A 26,047-nucleotide genomic window follows, 5' to 3' on the forward strand; every position below is an offset into this window, starting at 1 on the left:
GTACTCTACAGGCCACATTTGTATAATCAGCACTACCACAAGTGCTTAATTCAACCGTTATAGTTCAGAGTTTAAGTGGGTTTAAGAGACAGTATTCCTGCACAAAAGAATGAAATAAAAGCGGTAGGGGAGTCAGGACTTCCTTGGCATTTCATCTGCAGAACTGCTGATGGAGTCTGACATTTTCGGGCATAAATGATTTTCAAATAGAGCTGGAAGGTAACTAGGCATAAAGTGTAGACTTAGAGGCTGAGGGAAAAACGATCAAATGTCATCGCAGATGTATTGGTATTGTAGTGGCAGTCATATATTCTGTATAAATAACAATGAAACAAAAACACAGATTATGTAAAATCTCTTGGACACTGATGTTATACAAATTGTCTGGAATAATACGCTGTTTGCACTTTAATGTAAAAGGAAGAAAATTCAACACCAGCATTGGCGAGGTCTGTCGATGTAATGAGACGCTACATATTGCTGCCAGCCCATATCAATTCGTGCAACAGCATATTGGTTTTTGTGAGAGCGAGCAGCTTTGCACCAGCCCATCCATCACATTTAAAAAGCTGTTAAACCTACATTCTCTCATTGTGCCATGACAACTATGGCGAGAAGCAAGGCCCCTGTGGCATTGTCTTCCTTTGGGGACAGGCGGGCCCCCCTGGGCTTGGGAGAATGCCAGGGTCACGCAGTAGAAACAATGTGCTTCTTTATTTGAAATCCTCTGCCATAGTTCTGTTCAGCTCAGGGACTTTCCAGAGATACAACTGATCTCCCTCATCTAGGGCTTTGTGCCCAGGGGAGGTGGGCTCAGCGGGAGCGGTGCAATAAGGGCTCCTGCTTCTCTGACCTGGCTCACCGAGAGGGAGTCAGGCAGAAAGGTGAAAGGCTCATGAATCCGGAAAACCCCAGAGAAAATGAGCTAATTTTAGCAACTCATATCACCTCCTACTCAGATATGGCTGACTTTTCAGGTCTGAGTGCTGTCATGCAAACACATCTAATAACAGTGCGTCAAAATGTGTGTCACACTGCACTGGGTTTTTGATTTTGTGAAAAGTTATTATAAAGTAATCTAATCCAGTCACCTGTCGAATTTCCTCGAGCACCAAGGTGAAGACCCAGAAGTAGAGCATGATCTCCGGGGCTCCGGGGCCTAAGGGAGGCGGTGGGCGGAAGTCTAGCAGGAGCACGTAGGTGAAGAGGAAGAGGAAGGCAAAGTACATGATGACATTACCAAGGAACACGGTGACAGGAGCATTCCAGAAGCGACGCCAGCGGCGGATCAGGTAACGCCACCAGACAGAGGCACAGCTCTGAGCTGCAGGATCTCCAGATGAAGAGTCCCTGGAGAAAAGAGAGTAGAGACACTTGAGAACTATTTTCAGTCAAAAAACAAACAAGTGACAAACTAACAAGTATTTAATGATGTGATGATTGGAGCAGGGTATGATTTTTGATATTGTTTTAGCTGTTTCTGGTCAGGTTTGTTGATGCAAGCTAAACATACTTCATGTTGTATGTTCTGCCGTCAATAATGGACATTGTCTTCTGTGGTGAGTTTTAGCATATTTTTTTAGTAATTTTCATTATATGTTGTATTTATTGTGATGTTTTTTTCAAGTATTTGTTTGTCCTGTGTTTTACTTGGCTTCAAACCAAATTCTAATTGGGGTCATTAAATGGGAATACCATCTAAATTAAGAATGTCTAAGTCAGTTGAATTGCCTGAAACCTTGTCTCAAAACGTGTGCTGTTGCCAAGTATAACGTTTGGGGCTGCTCCATGTGCAATGAATGGAAGACTGATTTGGTGGACACACAGTAAGTTTCCTTACTTTTATACGCATATGAGCTTTATTATATTGTAGTGTTCTCAGTTGGGAAATAGAAAACGTACTTCTATACTCAGAACATTGCCCTGTGTGCTCTCTGTTATAACATCTTCCCCAATGCATTTTCTGTAGAGCTGTTCCCAATGTTTAACGTGATAACGATACACATTTGGATATGGCAGAGAGTTATTCATTTTAACCAACATTTTTGACTCTTAAGAAACACAGATATATTAATGAAAATGTGCATTGTTGCCCTTTAAAGTTGAAATAAACAGATGAACGACTGCAAGATGCAAGGCATTTCATGCTAAATATTTTAGAAGGACATATTAACATCTTAAAAAATGATTTATTAATTTATCATCTGTCAAAGAATAATTCTTCTTTACTTTCTGCCTGTTGACATTTATCACCAACCCTGAGTCTGTTATCTCCCGTAAGGAATGTGCTAAATGCAGTCATATGCACTCATTCTCAGTTTTATGACCGGTCAACTCTCGGTCACAGAGCCTAACCCCCTAATCCCACCAGGAGCGTCTGCGGCTGCGTTGCGCTGCGGCTGCGGCATTTTTAACGATCGCGGCCACTCTAGTCAATGGGTGCTATTCCACCAGACCCGCTGCGCCGCGACTCGAAGCGTCCCAGAAGCTCCTCGCCGCAAGGAATTTCTAAAATATAGGATGAATCCTATTTTTGACGCGGCGCAGCGCGGCGCAGGCAGGAAGTGGAACGTTCATCCAACAACTGCGAGGCTGCACACACAACGCTCCGCTTCCACAACGTTTTGAAACGCGCCTGGTGGGTTATGACGCAGGAGGAGGTCGCAGCGCGGCGCAGCTGCAGCGCAGACGCTTCCGGTGGGATCAGGGGGTAAGAGTCAGGCAAGTGATTGAGTATCTCCAGAATGTTGGGGATATCTCCAGTGTTCCCAGATGTTCCCAGGTGTTTACGCACCATCCCCCAATATGTGGATTAACTCTCTGTAAACTAGTTAAAAGGTCTATTCGAGAGAGAGGCTGGTCAGATTTGACATGGCAACCCACCCGTGCAGTCAGAACCTCTGGCTGTGTGACTTGTGATGTGAATTTCTCCGGCCGATACTTGTAAATAAACATCAGTGTTTGACATCAACGCTCCAACTCTCCTCGTGTCTCTCTGAGTCCTGACTCTCCATTGCTGCAGAAGTTTCCCTTACATCATCAAAGTCAGTATTATTTCTTAGCAAACTCACAAAGGGTGATCGTCATCAGTCATCAGCAAAGCCTTTTCTGTATCCAGACTGTCCAGCTCCACAAACTCCTCGCGGTTATTGCGATTATCAAATTCCTCTTCACTGAGAACAAACATAACAGAGTGTCAGGACACACAATGGAACGAAAGACAAATGCTGTGGCGGCATAAGATTGATCACCTGAACTTTATGAGGTTGGTCCAGATGAGTGGCGGACAGAAGAAAGACACCACGAGTTTGGAGATGGATGTGTCTGTCGTCATCGCGCCCCACCATATCTTTGTGAGGAGAGCCTGCAGTAAAAGTTTCGTTTTGTATTAATTAGGTTGAAATCGACAGGGTAACACAAAGCTCAATGACGTGTACCACAAGAGGGCACCACATGCCTTAGAGTATTTCTGCCCTCGAGTATTGTGACTAAATCCATAAAAGCATCATACACAGAGGTGCTCCAGCTGGTTTACAGAGGAGAAATGCTAATTGTGCTTCCTCATCAAACCATTTCACAGGACGTGTGAACCGTTTCCTTCTCCACAGCTGTCTTGTTGCAGTTTGATGAGTCGCTTGAATGAAAGGACACCTGGTGCTTAGTCATGAGTTTGTCCACCTTTTGTATCATACCAGTAAAATCCACATTCTATTGAAACACAACGCAGCTTCCTATTAAAAAACGTGTTGTGCTTCAAATAAAATACTTTGCTGTCATGAGTTTTCTGCAGTTTCACTTTCCCTGCTGACATTGAATGGCAATTAACTCTCAATTGTGACATTGTGTAAGATCAAGGACGTCTATTCAAGGGAAAGTGACTAGCAGAATTATATGACTTTGAAAATAAGCGTCAAATGGTTTGCAATAGCCTTGATAGTCATATTAAAATAACTGCAGGGCAAAACAGTATTTTAACACAGAAGGTAGCGAAATAAACTATAACTATCTAAATAAAAGGAATAATATTTGAAATGCTGGGTGAAGTTCAATGTTTTACAATAGGTGATGTGCCTCCTTGTTACCTGAACTCCATCGTGGGCAAAGAAGGATTTGGCATCAGCCTCAGTGGCCAAGTTAAGGACGGTAGATTTGCTCCAGCAGTGTGTTCTTCTCACTAACAAAGCATAAGCCCTGTCCTCACTGTTGGAGTAACACTCTCCGAAGACATCTGCCACAATAAGAACAGTCAGTACACAGAGTCAACCACAGCTACATTAAAAGAATTTGCACAGATTCATATTTCAATCTCTTCCAGTGGGATCTGTTTGTTTGTGTTGTTAAAGCCGGTGAGTGTACCTCTTTCTAAGCTTGACCTTTGCCTTTTCTAATCTCACTGCCAGCTTTTGTCATCGAGCGGTTTGTGTACTCACCAAGAGCGAATTGCTCATACTTCGCCTCCTTCATACTACGTGCAGACTCAGCCTCAGATTCAAGTCGAGCCATCTCTTTCAGAATCTTACAACCCGCCAGTGCTGCCGCAACCGCCTCAGGGCCCTGAAGGATTAAAAGAAAGCTGGATCAAAGAAATAGGTCTGAGAGAGGAATCTGACAAATCTACTTTAGAGTTTTAGAAAGCTGTGTGTACCGTATGCATCAGGCTGCAGTACATACATTTCTACCAGCAAGTCCACGGAGTATTTCTAAAGACTTTCAAGGCAAGGCAAGTTTATTTATATAGCACTTTTCAACACAAGGCAATTCAAAGTGCTTTACAAAAAATGAAAGACATTAAGAAAAAGGCATTTAAAATCAGTCATTAAAAAGAAAAGCTAATAAAAGAAACATTAAAAGAAAAAGTACACGGATAAAAGTTACAGTGCAGTCTAAGATATGAATAGTTCAATTAAAAGCAGCGACAAAAAGAAAAGTCTTCAGTCTGGATTTAAAAGTAGTCAGAGTTGCAGCGGACCTGCAGGTTTCTGGGAGTTTGTTCCAGATATTTGGAGCATAATAACTGAATGCTGCTTCTCCATGTTTAGTTCTAACTCTGGGGACAGAAAGCTGACCAGTCCCTGAAGACCTGAGAGATCTGGATGGTTCATCATTTAGCAGGAGGTCAGAAATGTATTTTGGGCCTAAACCATTCAGTGCTTTATAAACCAGCAGCAGTATTTTGAAATCTATTCTTTGACACACAGGAAGCCAGTGTAAAGACTTCAGAACAGGAGCGATGTGATCCACTTTCTTAGTGTTAGTGAGGACTCGAGCAGCGGCGTTCTGAATCAGCTGCAGCTTCCTAATAGATTTTTTAGTGAGACCTGTGAAGACACCATTGCAGTACAAGTTTTTCCAAATCCTGCTGTGACATTAGTCTTTTAATCCTAGATATATTCTTTAGGTGATAGTAGGCTGATTTAGTAACTGTTTTAATGTGACTGTTGAAACTCAGGTCAGAGTCCATGACTACACCTAGATTTCTGGCTTTATATTTGATAGTATAACACTTACAATCCAATGCTGTTAAACTCAATACCTGTATGACATGTAAGCAATTGTGTGCTGCTCAACTGATCATCAAGTTGTATATGTGTTTAACAGCCTCAGGAAACATCCATGCCTTAGTTGTCATTATAGCCTGTCTGCACCTATCAGCCTGAGTGGGTGTGATAGCAGGTTCCAAACCCTAGTGGACCCGTCCCACCTTGGAGATGACTTAAGTGCTGCTTTTAAAGACCTGAGATAAAGAAAAACTACCCCCATGCGGCCCTGAAATATCACCCAGACCAGCCCACGTGAACGGGGGGGGGGGGGCGTGGTTGGGTGCTAGTGAACGGAACTGTCAACGGGGCTAGCTGCGGGGAAACGGTGGACCTCTGTCACCTGTCAGCGCAACTTCCATGATGCCGTTTACATACATAAAAAATGAAGGGCGGTGCCGGCGGATGACTCATAGAAGATGGTTGATAACACTGTTATGTCTATCCATGCAATATGAAGCCGGAGCCAGGAGAGAGTTAGCTTAGCTTTGCATAATGACTGGAAATTAAAACAACAAAGGCTCTCTTTGTGTGGAGCAACACTCTTCAAGAAGTAGTCTGCTCATTACCCAACACGTAGTACATCATGTGTTTACCCCCTGTAAACGCCACAAACACAGTCTTTTGAAGCATGTGTACACCAGGTTGTTTTTTTTGTCAATCATACATACATGCGAGGATAGAAGAAAGAGGATTAGTATAGGAATACAGAAGATGAACTAGTCAACTTTTACTAAATATATATATCATTTTGGTATTGTATAATATGGTATTTTTAGTAAGTTATGTATATTGTATTGTTGTTACTTTCTATATATTAGGTCCTTGTTACCTTTAACTGAAATAACCTTTATTGGACAAAGAATGTGTAAATAAACAGCAATATACTGAAATGCAACCCTCTTAAGTCAAAAGATCAATACAAAAGAGAATAGGTCTGGCTGTATAATGTTGCTCCTGGGTTCATTTATACATTAAATATGAAACAATTTGCAAGCATAAGCAATCCTGCAAGGGTAATAGTGATGAGGCCTTCAACACCAGAGATACTTCAAACAATGAAATTAGGAATTCAGATATCCCAGCCAGAGTGAGAGGGGAAAAAAGATTTGCAGTGGGGGCTGTACACACACTGAATGCAATTACCATAATTTCCGATAATGTTTGAAATAAGACGCAGTAAAGGAGCAGATGAGGGTGACCGCTTGTGAGATTACAATAATTGGTTATTCTTAGTTCGGGAAAGGGCAATAAAGACATGAAAGGTGTCTTGAAAAGATGTTGAAAACAGAGAACAATTATCATTGATTTGTGTCCTTTAAACAATTCATAGGGCATCAATCCCATTTAAGGATATATTTCCCATTAACTTCATCAGGACAGCTCGTTGAATTCAGTGCCCTATAACGCAGCATGACCTTCATTTGAATAATGTTCTTGGAGATAAGATGTCTTTTTTAGTTCACCTGAGTTCTTAAATATGCCGTTTGCTGGGCTCTTTTATCTTGAAGTGACATTTTCATATGGCAGGACTGACCTGCACCTGCACTGTTCGGGCCCTCATCACTCTTGTTCACACTTAATGCGGGATACAAACTCGCACAGTATAATTCAACTCGATTCAGTTTGGAATTAATCATTGTTTGCCAATGCCGGGCACATTATGACTTTTTGACAGAATTGAAATAGTATAAGTTGGAGAAGGACTAAAGAAACTGACAAGACTCACCATAGCCCAAAAGTAGTTAGCCATCTGCTGTCGGTTCTGAAGGACAGCCCAGAGGAAGAGATCTCTCCAAGGATGTTCGCAGCGCTGCTCTAACTCCGGCAGGTTCTTCTGGCTGTGGAACAGTCGACCCTTTGCCGGTTTCTCCTGGAGCCCACAGACAGAATTTAATATGCATATAAACAGAGAAGCTGCACATAGAAACCTGCAATTATTACATGAGTCATTCCATAAACTAATCACTTCCTCTGCCAATGAGGTTATTTTTGCCTGGGAGATGTCAACAGGAAACAGAGGATTTCAAAAATGTATGAAGCATGCTAAACAGACAGACAAACACCATACATTCCACAACACAGAGATGGGAAACTAATATTTGCAAATTCTGAGGGAATATTTATGTTGTTACAGAAAGTTTGGTGTGCGATGAATGATCCATATCTTCCTTTTGTTAGGCCCCTTAGTTCCCAACTTGTAAGGACTAGTGGGTCTCAAGAAAATCTCAGGGTTGCATGTTTACTTATACAACTAGTGAAGATAGTTGTAGGTTGTGACAGCTTATTGTGTACTACAGATGCAGGTTGGGGTTGCCATTCATTGTTTTCCTGGAGTAAGTTTACCACAAGGTCTGTATATTGACTATTTCAGCGCATCTTTCAGACTTCTAACACTTTCAAAAGAAAAGGTCTGAGATGGAAATGTATTCTCTACTCACAGCTCATAGACAAATATAGACTGTGAGATGGGGGCACAAGTAGACTGTTGCATTGTAGGTCAGCTTAAGCCAAAAAAGGTTGAGAACTGCTGCCAGACGCAATACAAGGAGGAACTTTATTCATCAGTGAAAATGATGTCTTGTTTGTTGCTGTGAATATATTTGATTTATTGTAACTTTTGATCACTTACTGTGGGAATCTTTTGGTAAAAGCCTTTGCAGGAGTCATGGAGGAAGTCCTTGAGCACTTTGGCGACCTCGTAGAGGGTGAAGCGAGGCTTGCGTTCCCCTGTCTCCGGCGGGTGGTGCCCAGGTGGGCCAGGTGTTCTGGCAGCTCCGAGCAGAAGCTGCTTCTCCTCGTACTTTTTGAGGAGCAGGTTGTGAAAGAGACTCTTCTCCGACACAGACCAGTAAAGCTCCTGTAGACGACCGTAGGTGAGGAACTCGCCCAGGTTCACGCCGTTGTCAACAAAGAGGCGCACAAAGTCAGGTTTGTCATTGATGAGTGCGTCCATCATCACCTCTTCAAGGTCGCAGGCCTGTAAAAATAATGTAACTTTTTAACAATGACTCCTGAAGCACCTGTTTTCTCTTTTTCCTGTTAAAATGTTTTTCTAATTGTTGTGCTATTTAATGTATAGTGGCTTGCCACCATTATTTGAGTGTTATCTACTTAGTCAATAGTCAATAAGTCCCTTAGATATTGATCGAAAACAAATACTGTATACATAAATAATATTCAAGATGAAATAAATGCTTATACTAACTAGATTTTTGACCAAATTATTTTTCGCTTCATGGCCCTAGGGGTTATATATGGTCAGCCATCTGGTTGGTAATTTGGTTGTTAGGTCTTTTATTTGGTGAGTTGGCTAGTTGTTTAGTCAGCTTCTTGGTTCGTTGTTGGCTCAGTTGTTCGGTTCACCAATTTGGTACATGCGTGGTCCCCAGAAGATGAATCCTACTAATTTTGAAGATCCCCTGATTGATCCTCTAATGCCACCATCAGGCTGAAATGGCTTTAAGTGAAATGTCTTGTTGGCTTTTAGATGGATGTGTCTACAGCATCATTGTGCTAAAGCACAGACTCACAGAACTGCTTGTCAGGTGGTAGATTCTCATTTGCAGTTAATTACGCTAAACTCTGACTTGATTGCAGATTGAACTTCACAGTTTTAACCACACTGAAAATGTTAATTACCTCAGTTTGAGAAATCCCTAATCCAATTATATTGGCTCACCTTCCACTCCACATCTCCATTAAATATGTCACTCTTGGCAATATCCACCCTGTTCCAGGCCACAGCCAGCTTCAGTTCATCCAGGAAGTCTTGAGCTTCCTGGCTTTGGCTCTTACAAGCTGAAAAACACACACAACATAAAAAATGTCAACAAGTACACAACCGTGAAGTGCTCATTTAGTGATCTCTCCCCATGCAACAGTCAAATCACAAAACCAGTGCTGTGATTTTACAACCTTGGAAAATTGCAGTTTTCTTGATCAGGGATCTTTCACAAGTTACTCTACCTTTGACTAAAGCTTTGAGGATGACCGTATCGAGCTCAGAGCTCTCCTGTTCAGGGTCGTGGACGGTCAGGAGATGCCCATGATCAAGTATCTTCTGGATCTAATGGCAGGGTGACAGTTAGTTATTAATAATTCATCATATGAGGGAAGCATTGTACCATGTTTTCTGAAATAACAATCTCTACCCTGTGTTTGTTAGCTTGAAAATATGTTTCATTATAAGTACTTCTCCCTCCTCCTCCATATGTTTAATTAGGTCATCACATACACATTTTGAAGATAAGGATGGAAATCCCACATTAGCTTCCCTCACAATCATCCCCAGTGTGCCCCATTTTTCTGGCATAATTTTAAGTCTTGTGATGTTAATATCCGTGTGTGTGTGTGTGTGTGTGTGTGTGTGTGTGTGTGTGTGTGTGTGTGTGTGTGTGTGTGTGTGTGTGTGTGTGTGTGTGTGTGTGTGTGTGTGTGTGTGTGTGTGTCTGCCTCCGTGCTGTGCACATCGCTCTCACCAGCTTGACCCAGTTACTGATGTCCGTGCTGTGGTGGGCATTTGGAAAGGTGTCCAGCAGCAGCTCATGAACGCTGTCCATATCCCAGCAGCCCCTATTCATCAGCGTGACAAGGATGTCAGCCACGCCTCCCGAGCCTGCCAGGATCAGCCATGGTGTCGAATTGCCAATGCCTTTGTACATTCTCTGCAGACAGAGACACAGTGTGCACTCACAAACATCCTCATTCTCACTAAATAACTTCTCAACTAAACATTAACCAAGAATTATATTGATCTGTGTGAGCTGTTTTCCATAATTTTTGTTGCAGCTCTATTTATGCAAATGTTGTGATTTGACAAGCTCTCAAACCCAAGAGATTCGTTTTTGAGAAAAACAGAAATAATTTGTTTCTCAGTCTGGCTTTGGCCCGAGACTTCAGGAGGTGGCACAACCAATAATCCTATTCTCAAGTCTAAGCTACTAGTCAGATACAAATTGATATGAGAAAGACATCCAGCTCTTAAAAGTTCTCTTAGCGGTCACTTCTTTAAAGTGCTTGAGTGACCTTCACAGCGTATTGAAATTAAACTCACCTTTAGGATCTTGGGCTCTCCGTGCACCAAGAGACACAGAACAGGTATTTCAAAGCTGCCTGCACCTACAAGCAAAAACAAGCACAATTACAATAACATCTTGTGCATCTCTGAGTGTCACATATTCTCACCACTGTGGTATTAGATCTCGCTGTTGTGTGAATGGTGCATAGGTTTTCTGCTTCCAGCTGTAAAACAACCCTTTCTTCCTCTAAGTAGTGAGCAGTAAACCTAAAAGTAATGATTCATTATCAGACTGCATTTTAGAGTGGGGTAAAACTACCTAGATTTCAACAAGTAAAACTGTTTCATTTCATACTGTAGCATTTGTATTCTTTCCTGACTATCATCTCACAGCTCTTATGAAATGATGATATAAGGTCATATTTATCTGTGTACTTAGTAGGCCATGAACTGTATAATAATAGGAGCATGCTAGTATTCTCATAAAAATAAACTATTATGCAACTTTTTCACAAATCTAACATAGAAAGGCATAAGAGGTAACATTTGATTTCCATTGCAGCATGCCTGAGCCATGTTTTACGAATGAATCCCTGTCTGGTCTGCATGAGCATGTGGGCGATGAAATATACATCCCCGATGCTCCTTTGAGGGAACTTCGCTGAATCACAGAGAAGCATGCTGTAGAAATACTCATCCAAGATAGAGAGGAAGACGGCTGCAAGCTAGCCCAAATGGCACAACTACCGGGTATGTTGTTACTCCTTAAATAAAGGATTCACATTGAATTTCTTGTTTCCAGCGAGAGTTAAAGGGCTTTACCTCCATAACCAGTGCGCTGGAGAGAGATGTGCTTGAGCAGCTTCACCCTCATTTCACTGGTGGCGCCCGGTCTGTTGGGATCCTCCTCCACCAGCACAAAGTGGGAGTGGTGGCTGTCCAGGGAATACACCGAGCCATGGGGCAAGTCCTGTGGCTTGTATGCGGTAGGCTCGTCCACCTTTAGAACAAGAATGAAGGTATGCAGACAAACAGAAGACATTGATGTTAAGGATGTTAATGTATTTCTCAAATATCTGTTTCAATTGCAGATATTAAGTGTCTGTGAACATAAAACCTTGGTGTAGTTGCTGGTGAGTAATGCCTCTCGGTTGTGGATCATGTTCCAGGGTGTGACGCCAATGGCCACTACACGAACTTTAGAGGAAGTGCTGGCCAACGAGTGATCCCTCACCGCCTGGCCCAAGTGCTTAGTGATGCCAAAGCGAAGGCCATTAGTCAGAATCCAAGCCCCTAGAAAATAGAGAGGCAGCTGCAGTCTCTGCTATGTCTGTGAATCAGACCAGAAAGTACTGTTCTGGGTTTCATATTAACAGCTGGCCTAGTGATAATGCTAATTCTGTCACATAGTTTATAAGTGAGACATTATAATAACCATCACTGATAACATTAAATAGATTTTTTTGATTTATTTACATTAATACATCTGTTAATGGTTGATATTTGGTTTGTAAACGGTCAATAAATATGAGTTGGATAGTTTTTATTAGGTTGAAGCGTTTACGTTTCAAATGGTAAATAATACGTAAAGGCATCTATAAACATGATTTAGACGGATATGTAATAATTGTTCAATTGTTAATAGGTTTCTGGTTCATCTATCTATTGTTTGTAGATGTTTTACACAACATTTCTCAAGGTTTTTCATATCCTAGGGTAACAAACGCTTAGTATTGTATGTAAAACGTGGTTAAGTGTGCAAAAATCAACTATAATTGAACAGTTCACAATGTAATCAGGTCGTAATTGATACTGTTTCATATCAACTATGATACTTTATAAACTAATCACCCATTCTTATTGGTGGTTATTAAAAAGTGTTAATGCCATATGTGTTTGTAAAGCATTATGTGTGTACGACCATTAACAATAAGACAAACATTCATCATGCAACTTCAAAACACATTCTTTTGACAAAGACAATTGTCATACATCAGAATAAAAGACAGGATTTCATCTTGATGAGGTGTTTGTATAGCTCAGCTACCAGCCAATAGAGGGCAACATAGTACCAGCTCTCTGTTACTGAATGTCGATTTCAAAAGCCAATCCCAGTCTAAGCCCCTGATTATAACCTGTACTCTGTGCAGCCTTCACAAGTCCTTTTCTTAGAGTGTCCCTGAGCCAGGGCTTCATCTGAGCCAGCTCATCTCCTCCCACCAGTGACACCACCAGGTGTGGGGGGGCAAGGCCCCACTCCTCTGTCAGCATCTGGTAGATCTGCACTGGGTCTGTGTTGCTGCGCACCCTCACAAACTGGATACAAAAAGACGAGATGATGCGTCATTATTTCCCTCTGAACATTTATTCTGCAAACTCCACCAGTGCTGTATATTGGTTGTTTTTATTTATGAAAGGCTTTACCTTTCCTCTCGTCTTAGAAGTGCCGATGAAGTCAATGTCGCCCACCCTTCCCGCCGCCCAGGGGCTCTTCTCCTTCTTCATTCTGCTGGCCAGGCCTCTGGAAACATTCTCCAGTGTCTCATCCACTGTAGAACAGCAGGAACAGCCCAGCAGGACACTGAGAGATACACACATTCAATAGATAAGTATTATACAGTCCTTTCTACCAACACACAAAAGATAAGAAAGCTCTACTGTAGGACACTCTCTGATCTTCAGCTCACCTGGAACCCCCATCTCACTATGCTCCTCATAAACATGCAACAAGACTATTTTATATTCATGCTCTCCCATAGTGTGGCAATCATTTAAATAAAACTATGGAATCCCTTGCCCTTAAATTAAGGTCCACCTTCCGAAACGTATTGCTTTTTTAGTCTGTACTTTCTAATACAAAAGTTAAATCTACCCTATAGCCACTAAATCAATGCTTTATATACACCAAGTTGTAGTTTGGTCTGCAAAGGAGGTAATTGTGTTGTTCTCTTAGTTATTTGAGTGTTTTTAAGCGGGACTTTTCAAAAACTACTCATCAATGATGTTTGCAGTAAAGTTAAGCCAAGGGCCAATGACAAACTGATTAATACCACCACATGGTCATTTATTAACCTCTTCATAACTCCTGGACAGAATTATTGCATGGAATTTTTCGATGTACGCCACACCATTTTATGTCCAAAATCACCTTCCACGAAGGGGCAACCTCTGGCCAAAGTAGAATTGCTTTAATCTTCAATTCATTCTAGCCAGCAGGAAGGATTCCTGGTTGTGCAGAAGACTATGAGGGAATTATTCTAAGGCTGACTTAATTTATTAACTTGGTAAACATTGATGACTTTATGATCTCAATTGCTAGTTAAAGACTCTGCACAGCATGATGTTGGTTTTGTAAATGATGGTCCCAATTAGAGTAAAACAGATGATAAATCATGGTATGCTCTAGTGCTTGGCAACCTTGTGGATGACAAGTCGCTACCACAGTGTTGTTTAGCAAGAATGTTATTAAAGACCATGGGTGTGTTGTAGAACTGGATATGCCACCACTGCTCAGCCTTGCTTCCATTTTTCTTCAGTGACCACTCGCAGTACTGTAACTAAAAGAACAGTTCCCACTTTGACCCATAAAAGAGATGTCTGTCAAATTGTTTCCAGGACTCTTACAGCTAAATGGGGTCCATCTATATGACATCCATGTCAACGTTTGTTTTCTTTATGCCTAAAGTCAGTAAGTCCTTTAATATCACAGTTACAGTGAATGGATGCACCTTGCCAACCAAGCCAGCTGAAATGTGTTTGTTATACTAACAGAACTGTTCTGCTGGACCTTGCTCTTCTCCAGCATCCCCCCCTAGTCCAAATACTGTCAATTCTAGCAAATAATATGGCAATGGCCAAAAGTATGGAAGCAAACAAGAGACAGAAGTATTTGAATTTTATCAGACAACGAATTTATAGCATTGAAAATAATTACTTTGAAAATCATGTAGGCCTATCTGAATTTGTTTTGCTCTGAATTTACCTATGTGAAATACAAATTTAAACATTCAAGTTAAACAAATGTGAATGTTCAAATTCAGATCCCAAAAATTCAAGTGAAAAAAATTCGACGTCAAATATTTCGGTGTTTAAAATTCGATGTCAAAAAATTCGGTGTATAAAATCCGACGTCAAAAATGCAATAGTATGAAGCTGCAGCGTCGGAGACAGCAGTTACAGGACCGCAGTTACAGGACCGCACCACGTGACAGCACGTGACGCCGGCACGTGACTGTCAACGCACGTTCACATGAATGTTTATATGTATATTAAACAAACAACACTGTTTCATTATTATTAAAAAAAACAACACTGTTAAACACTGTTTCAGAATACATTTTGATTTATTTTTATTTCCACACTGTGGGGGTCTGCTGTCAGGCAGTTTTGGCAGAGCTCATAGAGTAAAATGTGATATATTGACATATATATTAAATCAGATGGGTCAGTCACTAGGGGTGAGGCGGGGTCTGCTGTTCCCTCTCCAGGGAGATAACCTGTCGTGGCAGTCTGAACACTGGCTGCCTTCTGGCCTCCAGAGTCCAGAAGGCAAACCTTTGGCCATGCCTTTGAAACAATAAGAACAAGACGTCATCTAAAGTATTGCATAGGGAAAGGCTAAGGCATTGGTGCACAATTGATATGCATTAATAATCTCAACAAATTCTAATGTTAATTATGGTTATTTATGTTTTTTGTGAGTCACTTTGGATAAAAGCCTCTGTCAAATAACATAACCATAACATACGGTTTCATTAAACAAATAAACAAAACAGTTGGTTTTGCAGCAAGTCATCATACAGTAGGCTAACAGATGACATTTAACACTTGTTGCTTGTATGGCTGTTCAATACAACAGAATAGTTGTTAACTTTAAAAAAAAACAACATGATTCACATTACTCATACTCTTACTGTAATTAGTGATTAAATTACTCAACTATGACACCTAGTTGGGCTTGCCAAAATCACGCTAGTTTCATTAAACAAATGATCAAATATGCTAACGAAGCTAATGCTTTTGCTAATGCTTTTGCCGAAAGCTATAGCTAACGAATAGTTGTTTTTAGAGACTTTAATACGGTTAGAAGCTATCATAAGCAAACAGATGTTTGTTTGTATTGCCTTAACACTAATGTTAATGTTATCTAATCACACTTCATTTCAAGACACCGGAATTATTATTAATGTTAAACAAATACAACTTTAAAAGCACTTCACATTACTCACATTCTCTGCGTTGACGTTCACATTCATGTGTGAACGTGCTCCGTCACGTGCCGCCGTCACGTGGTGCGGTCCTGTAACTGCGGTCCTGTAACCAGTACTCGAGTTGAGGGGGGATGAGGGGGGATGGCATCCCCCCTGAAATAAAAACGGTCAAAATCATCCCCCTTCTAAAACTGCCATCCCCCCTTTCCATCCCTTGTGTAATTTTATCAATGAACGTGGCACTGGTATTACTGCTATTTCAACATACATTTTGCGCATTTTGAGTAAAATACTGTGGGCGAGGGAGCACGCACACACGCAATGACATTTTTACCAAGTCACTGACGCTATACTATGCGAGTGCCCTAGAGGGCGCCAGAGCGCCGTGATGCGCTTGTTTGATCGATGCCAGTAACGGTCATTACAATGGCCAAGTGACCAGGAGGACAACGCGATCTGAGGGACTTCATATTTAAAAATACTAAAAATAACATTTCAGGTAAGTTAAGAGTCAGTAATCTTAGTCATTACTCACTACTTTAGTCACCAAAGGTGGAATCTATGGACATAAGCAGCAATAACAACTTAGTTTGGAGTTTAGCTACGTTTTTCTCTCGTGTTAGCTAGCTGGTAAGACTCAAAACTGTTGATGAAATGATACCACCAGCACCAGAAGAGCTGAAACCCCTCCTTCAAGCAGTGAACACTGGTCATCTCCACAGCTGAGTGTGAACGTGGGTTTAGTCAGATGAACATTTGAACCACAACTAGAAGCTCCCTAGAGGTCAAAAGCATGTCAGCCTTGCTTTTCATCAAGTGTGTTGGCCCTCCACTGAACAGTTCAGACCAGAGGTATATGTCAAGACTTGGCTTCAAAGCCATTGCTTAGCTAACAATCCGAAAGCAAGAGCCAGAAAAATTGAGACCAAAAAGCATGATTATGAAAATCTTTGGAAACTTCTATGAGATGGGGGAGAGTGGAGTAGGCAGCCATTGACAACATTGGTCCTATTTTGTATTATCTGTATAATCTTTTAATATATTTTCATATTTTGTAAACAATTTCAATTTGCACTTAATGCCCTGTTAAAAAAAGCAACATTGGGAATGTTAACATAAAATATTTGTATTTGAAATGCAATAAAATGATGACGGATCAATTTGTTTCTAATTTTGTTTTTTGTTTAATTTACATAATGATTTAATTAATTACGATAAAAATGTAACCCTTTAGATACCAGTTTTGATCGTATACCAGTAACTGCTTTTTTGATACACTATAATTCAATATTCTAAAAACAAATTTGACTTTATTATTAGTATAATCAGTTGATCCATCTGAATAATAAATGAGGGACTGTTAACCTACAAGATTTGTACCATAGACTTCCATTATAACCACATTTTTGTATCCCCTCCCCCCCTTTAAATTAAAGTGAAAAAAAGATTTTGCACTAATTGTCCTCTGCATTTGACCCTAAATGTTAGTGGTGCCATGGCAGCCCGGGGACCGACTCTAATTCTAAGGTGCCTATAATAATTATCTTTATGCTGGTTGGTCTCCCACCCTCGGCGGGCTATCAGCACAAATGATGTCCCCATATGATCAAATCCACCATCCCCCCTGATTTATTTTTACAACTTGAGTACTGCCTGTAACTGCTGTCTCCGACGCTGCAGCTTCATGCTACTCCAAAAATAGCGAAGCAGCATCATCCGGGCTACTCAGACAGGATAAGCAATCGATTCCGAATGCAATCAAATCGACTTCTGGCCTATCAGAGCCAAGCGGCGAACCCCGGGACAGTGCGGTGAAGCCCAATGCTGCAAACTGTAAGCGATGGGAGCAATTTCCGTAGACCCTACGTTAAAATGTCCAACTTAACATCAGAAAATTAACATGTTTCTAGCCTGGATCCACAAAAACATATTCTGTATAGTTAGATTCCCCCTTCATGACAACGGGACTGCTGCTCCTAGCTCCTCTCTGCTAGCTCCGTTAGCTCCATTGGCTCCGTGATGCTACAGCGGCTCAGCTCATGAGGAGAACACTACTTGAACTCGGCCGTGTTTGTTGTGTTGGTTCCTGGTGGACTGTTGGTCATGCAAATATAGGATTTATCTGCGGTTGAAACAGACCGTCCATGAATGCGAATTTCTTCGGTAAGTCAACCCTGCGTACTTTACGTTATGTTACTGGTGTTTTTATTAAGCTAACGTTAATGAATGTTTAGAGTTGGGTTAGCATTTGAGCAATCGTAGCTCAGGGGCGGATCTAGACAAATATTCATGGGGTGGCAAGAGGGTGGCAGGAGATTTTGAGGGGTGGCATCCCCTGACAGAAGTATATGCTGATTGAAATCGCAATCATATCAATCAATTAGGGGTGTAACGGTACACGTACCCGTACTGAAATTATTCGGTACGGGCCCTTCGGTTCGGTACACGTGTGTACCGAACGAATATAGCGTTAAACGTAAAAATTGAGAACAACTTTCTGGAAGTAATCTCAGGTATATATCATAGAGCGACCAAGTCATTTCATTGGACGAGAGACATACTATGAGAGCTGGTCAGAGGGATGCGTTCAAATGTAGTCAGTAATTTGAGGAACTGTCTAAATGGCGAACGCAGATAAAGTTGAGCTGAAAATCCTCCAGCATCATTGAAGTCTCCGGTTTGGGAACATTTTGGTTTCGCAGTTACGTACAAGGATGACGGACAAAGACAGGTGGACCGAACCAAAGCTGTTTGTCGACATTGTTCAACTAACATTGGTTACGCGGCTGGCAATACATCACACTCATTTGAAAAGGCATCACCGAACGTGAATATCACCGGTACCAAAAGAAAAAAGACTGAACTGCAAACCCAACTCCCACTAGCATGTAAGCCTCCACCACTCGCAGAAAGTTCAGACCGAGCCAAAGCTATTACAAACGCCAAGTATCCTTATGTTGCCATGTTAGCAAAGCGCTACCTGGCTGTGTCTGCTACCTCTGTCCCTAGAGAGGGTGTTCTCCACAGCAGGAGACATTGTTAGTGCCAGCAGATCTGCCATTTCAGCAAGCAATGTGGACAAGTTCATCTTTCTTTAAACAACATGAAAATACAATGAAAAGCAAGTCCTAATGTCAAGCCGGCTGCTTAGGTACAGTACAGTTCAAATACAGATTATTTCAGTTCATCGAAATGCTGCACCTTAATGTTTATTTTACTATATTTTGTATTTATTTGAATACATTAGTCAGTTTAATAATAATTTTAAATTTGTTTTTAATGTTTTGTGATCATTTTTTCTGCTGTACCGAAAACGTACCGAACCGAACCGTGACCTAAAAACGAGGTACGTACCGAACCGAAATGTTTGTGAACCGTTACACCCCTACAATCAAGGTTAACTTGGAAAGCCACAATATTAATATTTTAACTCAATCACATAGATGATATTATTGTGGCACATCAGTAAAGCCTTACATATAAGGTGGCAGACGTAATTTAATGAATTTTAACTGAACAATAACTGAATGAGTTTGTCTCACTCTTAGACCAGCAGGGGTACCAAATATATACAGACTGCTGCAATAAGTACATTAATTAACTGTCTCATCGATGTTTGTCTGAATGAATATGATAATATCAACAATCATATTATTCCTATCAGCTGTCAATCACTGTTAATAAATAATAATAATAATAATAATAGATTTAATTTGTTAGCGTTTTTACAGGTGCTCAAAGACGCTTTACAGATATAGTGAAGAACTGTTATGATTCACATATTCATTTATTATTGAATAAACTATATTTTTTGGAGGAGTTAATGATGAATGTTGATCAAGATGCTTGCTCACCCTCCTTCAAATTTGAAAAACAAGTAACTATATCATTATTGATATACAGTTACAACCTTGACTTTACATCAGAAAGAACAAATATTAAAGAAGTGACTAACTGCATCAGTTAGGGTTAAACGTGTATTCAGCTAAAACATCGCTGCAGTTATTATCCAGTGGAAGGTCCTTACCTACTGGCCTAGTTAAATCAAAGTGGTTACTTTTTGTTGGCTGGGCAGTGTAGTTTTACACACCGTCTTATTTTACTTTCTCAGGACTTAAAACTGTTTTTTGGGGGCAGACCCCCTCAAAGAAAAATATATATACACGCATACAAGGTCATCATCTTAACAGTTTGTTATTCTCATCGAGTCATCCGTGAGCAGAGCATCAAGTTGGCATGTCTATTACAGCTGAATGCGGCGATTACTATTTTGTTCAGCAAAACGCCTCACAAATTTATTAGATCAACAGCTGTAGTGCGTTTTGATTCAATGCTGAGTACAGCCAAACTTGACATTCTCTTCTCTGTCATTGTAGACCGCAAATACCTCATTCCTTCAGTGCTTGGGTCCGAATGCTTCTCGTTTTGCGCCGTCCCGTTCAAGTGAATTCGCCACCAATCATATTTCCACTCTCGCGCCAGGACCGGGGGAGGGGTTACATGACGTGCATCTTGTGCTGCATTCACTTGCACTCGGACATTAGAGACTTTCTCTCATAAATGTCCGATGAGCCACAACTTTTCTTTCAAAACAAAGATGCCAACTGGGGTGGCAGCTGGGGTGGCAAGGCTATTGTTTAGGTTGGCAGTTGCCACCCCAATGCACCCCGGTAGATCCGCCCCTGTCGTAGCTCCATCTGTGCTAACGATGCTATGCGTAGCATCCAAGAGTGTAAAACATTAAGTGGGATGCTACTGTATACCAAAAGGCTTCTGTGCGAGGTTGCTAAAATAAGGTCATCCTTGTACGTTAGATAGTTAGTTTGCTAGTTAGGTTACTGTATGCATTGTTAAGGTTAATTTAAATTCGCTATGCTCTACTATAGCATAAAATAGACTAGCTAACGTCAACGTATTGTTGAAGAGAGGCTTAGTGTATATTAAATCAACCTCACAATGAAATGTGTGTATCTTTAAAATATGAACGTCACATTTCAAGATGGTCCAGAAATAACGCTCCCTTAGATATTGTATGGTTTGTTGAACTGGAGTTATTTATTGCAGCTAACCGCCTATCCGACGAACGACCCAAACATTGTTGTTTTAAATATTATTACCAATGCCTCTTTTAATTGTATTATCATCACACTTGAGAAACAGCCTCATCGTGGCTGTAGAACGGAACATGTAACTTAATGCCTGCATTTTAAGGACGATGAATAGCGTAGTCAATGCTTTAGTGACAAGGAAATTATTTGTTTAAATATTAGATACAGTATGACGTTATCTGTGACTTCAGTCAAAATGAAGCTTATCCATAATTGCATGCATGCATTGCATTTGTTAAATAGGTTTGTGTCTTACCCTTACGTGTGTGATACATATGAATATGGCATATGAAAACAAATTAATTTGACTGACTCATGAAAACCTCATCCAAAGTAACAGTAAAATAAAAAGGACCTACACAATAATACTCAATCAAACTGATACAGTATAAGGACTGTGATATCCAGCCATTTCTTAAGTATAACAATAAGATTATGACCTGTTTTTAAAAGAAGATAAAAAGTTGTTTGCATGGAAAGAAGTCTGTAAGCCACGCATGTAACTTTACATCTGTTTGTTCAAAGTGTCCTTAAGGTGATCCAGACAGGCTGGACCAGAGGAGGAGAGACAGATCTGGAGTCCTAGCAGCAGAGAACTTCAGCACGGATTCCAAGGTACACCTTTTTCATACTTTACAAAGAATGCATAAAGTAATGACTCTAATACACTGATATACATGCCATTAAACATGACTGAATACTAGATCACCTACACATCAGTGATGTTGAGTGTATTTTCTTAGCAAAAGGTTACATTTACATTTTACCAAGCAACATCACTTTTTTGTTCAACTTTAACATTTCAATGTATTTAAGGCAGATATTATTGAACATAGTGAGAACTGCGACCCTTTGTCTCTCAGTGAGACAACCGGACAGAGCAAGCTTCTACAGTTGCACTACGTTTTGATAACAGTTAAATATTATTTTAATAATGCATTTATTTCAATGTTGATGAATTTAGAACGGTTTATGCATAATCTGATTATCTTTGTAGTACACTGTTGGATTTAAAAAACACATTCAAATTAAAAAATCATTATATTTATAGCCCCTGAACAAACAAACACACCTCTATCTTAAATAACACACTTGCTCTGCAATAATATGTTTTTTGATATTTCTGTTAGGAAAGGACATGCCTGAGAGACAGGACTGCTTCACCATGTTCTCTTTCTCTGAGGGTCCAGAAGAACATCCAAGAGGGAAAGGAAAAGCTGATGTTATGAGATTTAAGAGCAGTACAGGACATTCATTAAGAGACACTTGGGCCCTTTCTCATTTCACTAATTCCCCTCCTCGATACTTAGTCCCGCCCACAGGAGATGCGAGCGGAGGAGCCGAGGAGGGGAACCGAGGAGAGAGGAGGGGAAGCAGCAGGCGGTTAGAGAAATGAGAACTCCTCTCCTCTGAGCGGTCATTTTAAAGAGACGTCCATTAATGATGACAGGAGGCACAGCAGCCCTCTGTCTGATGGACAGATGTGTTCATGATGACTTATATATTTACTTTGATTCATTCACAGTGCGGTATAATGAGACAATAACAGGCTACAGATGCGGACACACACACACACACATATATGTAGAGGAAACTTCTGTGTAGCATGCAGTGGAGTCACCGACTCAGGAAGGAGACACGGGAAGAGTCGGAGCTTTGATGTCAAACCACTGTGATTTATTTGGAGTTGGTACCAGAGTATTCACATCACAAGTCCAAGAGTCAGAGGTTCTGACTCAACGGTAGAGTTGCCACGTCAATTCTGGAGAGCCTCTCTCTTGCCAGCCCATCTAACTGGTTTCGCAGAGAGTAAACAACATATTTGAGGAGATAGCCTAAACAGTGTGGGAACACAGAGCTACTTGCCTCGGACACTTATGACCTCGAAGATTTTACCTTGGAGTCCACAAATACAGAGAAGGAAGTGTCCCAGTGTACCCACAACACAGACCATCTGTATCCCAGTATTGACCGGTCACAGAATGGGAACAATAACATTATTGGCTAAGCCGCCTGTGTCCTTAAAGAAGGTAAACAGACATCGAGGTTTGTCCTGTATGTTACTAATTGGCGTCTTATGATAATTATTTCCACAACAATATATATAGCCTATGTATATATTTATATAAATACACTGAACAAAAATATAAACGCAACACTTTTGTTTTCGCTCCCATTTTTCTTGAGATGAACTCAAAGATCTAAAACATTTTCTATATACACAAAATAACCATTTCTCTCAAATATTGTTCACAAATCTGAAACAATCTGTGATAGTGAGCACTTCTCCTTTGCCGAGATAATCCATCCCACCTCACAGGTGTGGCATATCAAGATGCTGATTAGACAGCATGATTATTGCACAGGTGTGCCTTAGGCTGGCCACAATAAAAGGCCACTCTGAAACGTGCAGTTTTGCTTTATTGGGGGGGTCTGGGGGGGTCCGAAAACCAGTCAGTATCTGGTGTGAGGGGTAGGGTTAGGGTAATGTTGTAAATCGAGTGGCCTGTGTTCGTCGTCCATAACATACGCCTGCCCATACCATAACCCCACCACCACCATGGGCCACTCAATATCCACTCAATATCCAAATCCAGTTGTTGCCATGTTTGGCATTAAACACAGTTGAATGATCACAAACACCCTGGTATCATTTAGTTGTTTTTTTACATATTTGAAAAAGAAAATTGGGCATATCTCACTACTGTATAATATAACCTCTTTCATATTTAATTGGGCAAAGACTTAACATTTCAATACAGAGTCACAATCCAATTGATGTTAGACCTCATCAAAATGTTCTATTAATAAAAATAACTAATTTAGACGAGTGTGCAAGGCTTTTTGGACTCTTTTATCTATAATCTGCTGGATACAGAATAAGGCCCATTGCCTATGCTCTAAGATAAAGCATTCTACTTTTCTACAGCTACTTATGAACATTCTCATGAATAATTGAAGTATAAAAAACTTCATATTGGATTTAATTAAGGCCTTTGTGCAGCACAAATGTTTGCTTCCTGTTGCACCTCTTCTACTTAAGGCCTGCTAACCACAGGTCTGATCTGATTGCTTGCAAATGATGTGATGGTGATCTCTATCACGAATACTGAACAGCACTGTCATTTGTTTCAGATAAGAGCTCAGGTCAGGTCGCTAGAATGTTATGTAGAGTATATCACACACACAAACACACAAAAACACACACACACACACCTGTTTTCCTCTGACCACTCCAGCACCTCCCCACATCTCAAACATCGTGTCTGCGGCTTCAGTTTCCCCTGAAAACAAATACACATATATTATGTCCATTCTTCTAAAACCCATCATGACTCGCTCAGCACTCTTTTCACAGAGGGGAAGGCTAGAAGTACTTGTGGTCAATGCAAAGTTGGCAGAATGTTCATCCTCGCCTCATATGCAAAGTGCTTCCTGCATAATTTTTGAACTAGAACTCCGCAAAACACTGTCACTCATACACATGAAACAAATAAAACTATGTCACACAACACTGGCTTTTCCCCGGAATCTCTAAAAATAAAACCCTTGTCAAATGACAATGCATTTAGATTTTATTAAGCAGCCTGGGATTGTTTTTGACTTTATGACTCAGCTAGTTAATGTTTTACAATGAAAACAGTCACAGTTTGTTTATCTGGGAATGGTTAATTTCATAGAAATAAATGACACTGAGTTCAGAAAGGAACCTCATTCATTATTGATACGATTATTGCTTTGCCTGAGAAAACGCAGACTTTTATCAGCCAGCCGTATTCGCGTGGGCTGTTTAGGGAACATGATTAGAACAAAAAGGCAGCCCAATCGCATATTTCCCCATGGGTACTTTGAATATAGGAATGTGTTTAAATATGGTGCCCTGGTTAACACACAGACTCAGAGTCAATTTGTGTTTAGCCTTCTGTTCTAATGTAAGTGAGCAGCTGATTGTGGAGGCCTTTATTTGACTAGGGTCGGAATCTGGGAGGGAAGAGTTTACTGGCTATGCAAACAGGGCAATTTTCATGCAAAGCTTTGCACACACACACACACACACACACACACACACACACACACACACACACACACACACACACACACACACACACACACACACACACACACACACACACACACACACACACACACACACACTGGCATAATGAACTAATAAAGATGTGTGAAGCCTTAATCTAGGCTAGCAGGCAGCAAACACACAGCTACATTAGCCCAGCAACTGCCTTTAGACATGTAGAGACTTCCTTAGAAATAGAATTATTTATGTTTTGAGAAAACGGTGATACATATTGGAAAAAACTATATTTGTTAAAGAATCTCAACATTTTGAAGCATTTGAAAATAATAATGAGAAGACAAATCTATATTTGTTTTAACAATAAACAAAAGAGGTTTGATATTGCATACAAAAAGCGTCTGTTAGAAATGTAAGTATGTGCAAGTGAGTAGGGATTTGTGAATTATTGTGAGATACTTAGGGATCTCTTGAAATGTCTGTTGATTGCTATGGCTAACAAAAATGATTGGTTCCACAACTTTGGTTGGTTCATCTTGAAGTCACACTCTTAAACAAATCCTAATACATTTTACATTACACCACACCAAAGAATGTTTTTCCCATATTGCTATATTACCCTTGACCTACAAGTCATTGTGTAAATACAGTAAGACCCTCTGAAATCATTGGACATCAAAGAACAAACATATTACCTGAAAATAATATTTCCACCTGGTGAAATAGACGTCCTGACTGTGATTAACAGAAAAACAACAGGTGCTGCACTGCATTTACTCACCAGAGGTGTGCCTTGTTGCTCCTGCATGGCTCTAATAATGGCTCCTCTCCTCCTCCTGCTGAACTGTCAGGGCACAGATATTTTTCATCACCGCCCTCAGGTCAGGTGAACCACCTGGGCCATCAGGTGGTGCAAAGGTGGAGCTCTCCCTGTCTCCGGCCAATCCCAGACTCTGCTGTGCACCTTTGCTTTGCATGTCGCTCAGCGGCTGCAAATCACCCTCACTAGGACCGCATATTCCTGCTGCCTAATGCAACAAGCTTATTTCAAATACTTTAAAAACTGCTACCTTTATGTTTATTTTCTACCTTGGCACATCCATTGAGGGGGAACAAATTACAATTCAAAATTAAAATAG

The 26,047-nt window shown here is 40.6% G+C and overlaps 1 protein-coding gene across 1 annotated transcript in view; it reads right to left on the reverse strand.

Moving 5' to 3' along the window:
- The window catches only part of trpm5 (transient receptor potential cation channel, subfamily M, member 5), a 30,519-nt gene extending 4,744 nt beyond the window's left edge, over positions 1-25,775 (reverse strand). The window contains exons 1-17 of the mRNA XM_034221256.1: positions 25,690-25,775; positions 24,092-24,159; positions 12,982-13,138; positions 12,693-12,873; positions 11,675-11,850; positions 11,380-11,557; positions 10,594-10,658; positions 10,019-10,204; positions 9,507-9,606; positions 9,220-9,338; positions 8,170-8,517; positions 7,267-7,410; positions 4,431-4,554; positions 4,083-4,228; positions 3,252-3,364; positions 3,072-3,173; positions 1,092-1,350 (exon numbers count right to left, since the gene is read on the reverse strand). Coding sequence (XP_034077147.1) covers positions 1,092-1,350; positions 3,072-3,173; positions 3,252-3,364; positions 4,083-4,228; positions 4,431-4,554; positions 7,267-7,410; positions 8,170-8,517; positions 9,220-9,338; positions 9,507-9,606; positions 10,019-10,204; positions 10,594-10,658; positions 11,380-11,557; positions 11,675-11,850; positions 12,693-12,873; positions 12,982-13,138; positions 24,092-24,159; positions 25,690-25,716 — 2,493 coding nt within the window. The 5' untranslated portion in view covers positions 25,717-25,775. The remainder of the gene's footprint in view (positions 1-1,091; positions 1,351-3,071; positions 3,174-3,251; positions 3,365-4,082; positions 4,229-4,430; positions 4,555-7,266; positions 7,411-8,169; positions 8,518-9,219; positions 9,339-9,506; positions 9,607-10,018; positions 10,205-10,593; positions 10,659-11,379; positions 11,558-11,674; positions 11,851-12,692; positions 12,874-12,981; positions 13,139-24,091; positions 24,160-25,689) is intronic.
- Positions 25,776-26,047: the final 272 nt, after the last annotated feature.

This window comes from Gymnodraco acuticeps, unplaced genomic scaffold (assembly GCF_902827175.1).
Source record: "Gymnodraco acuticeps unplaced genomic scaffold, fGymAcu1.1, whole genome shotgun sequence".
In the NCBI taxonomy this organism is placed as follows: Eukaryota; Metazoa; Chordata; class Actinopteri; order Perciformes; family Bathydraconidae; genus Gymnodraco; species Gymnodraco acuticeps.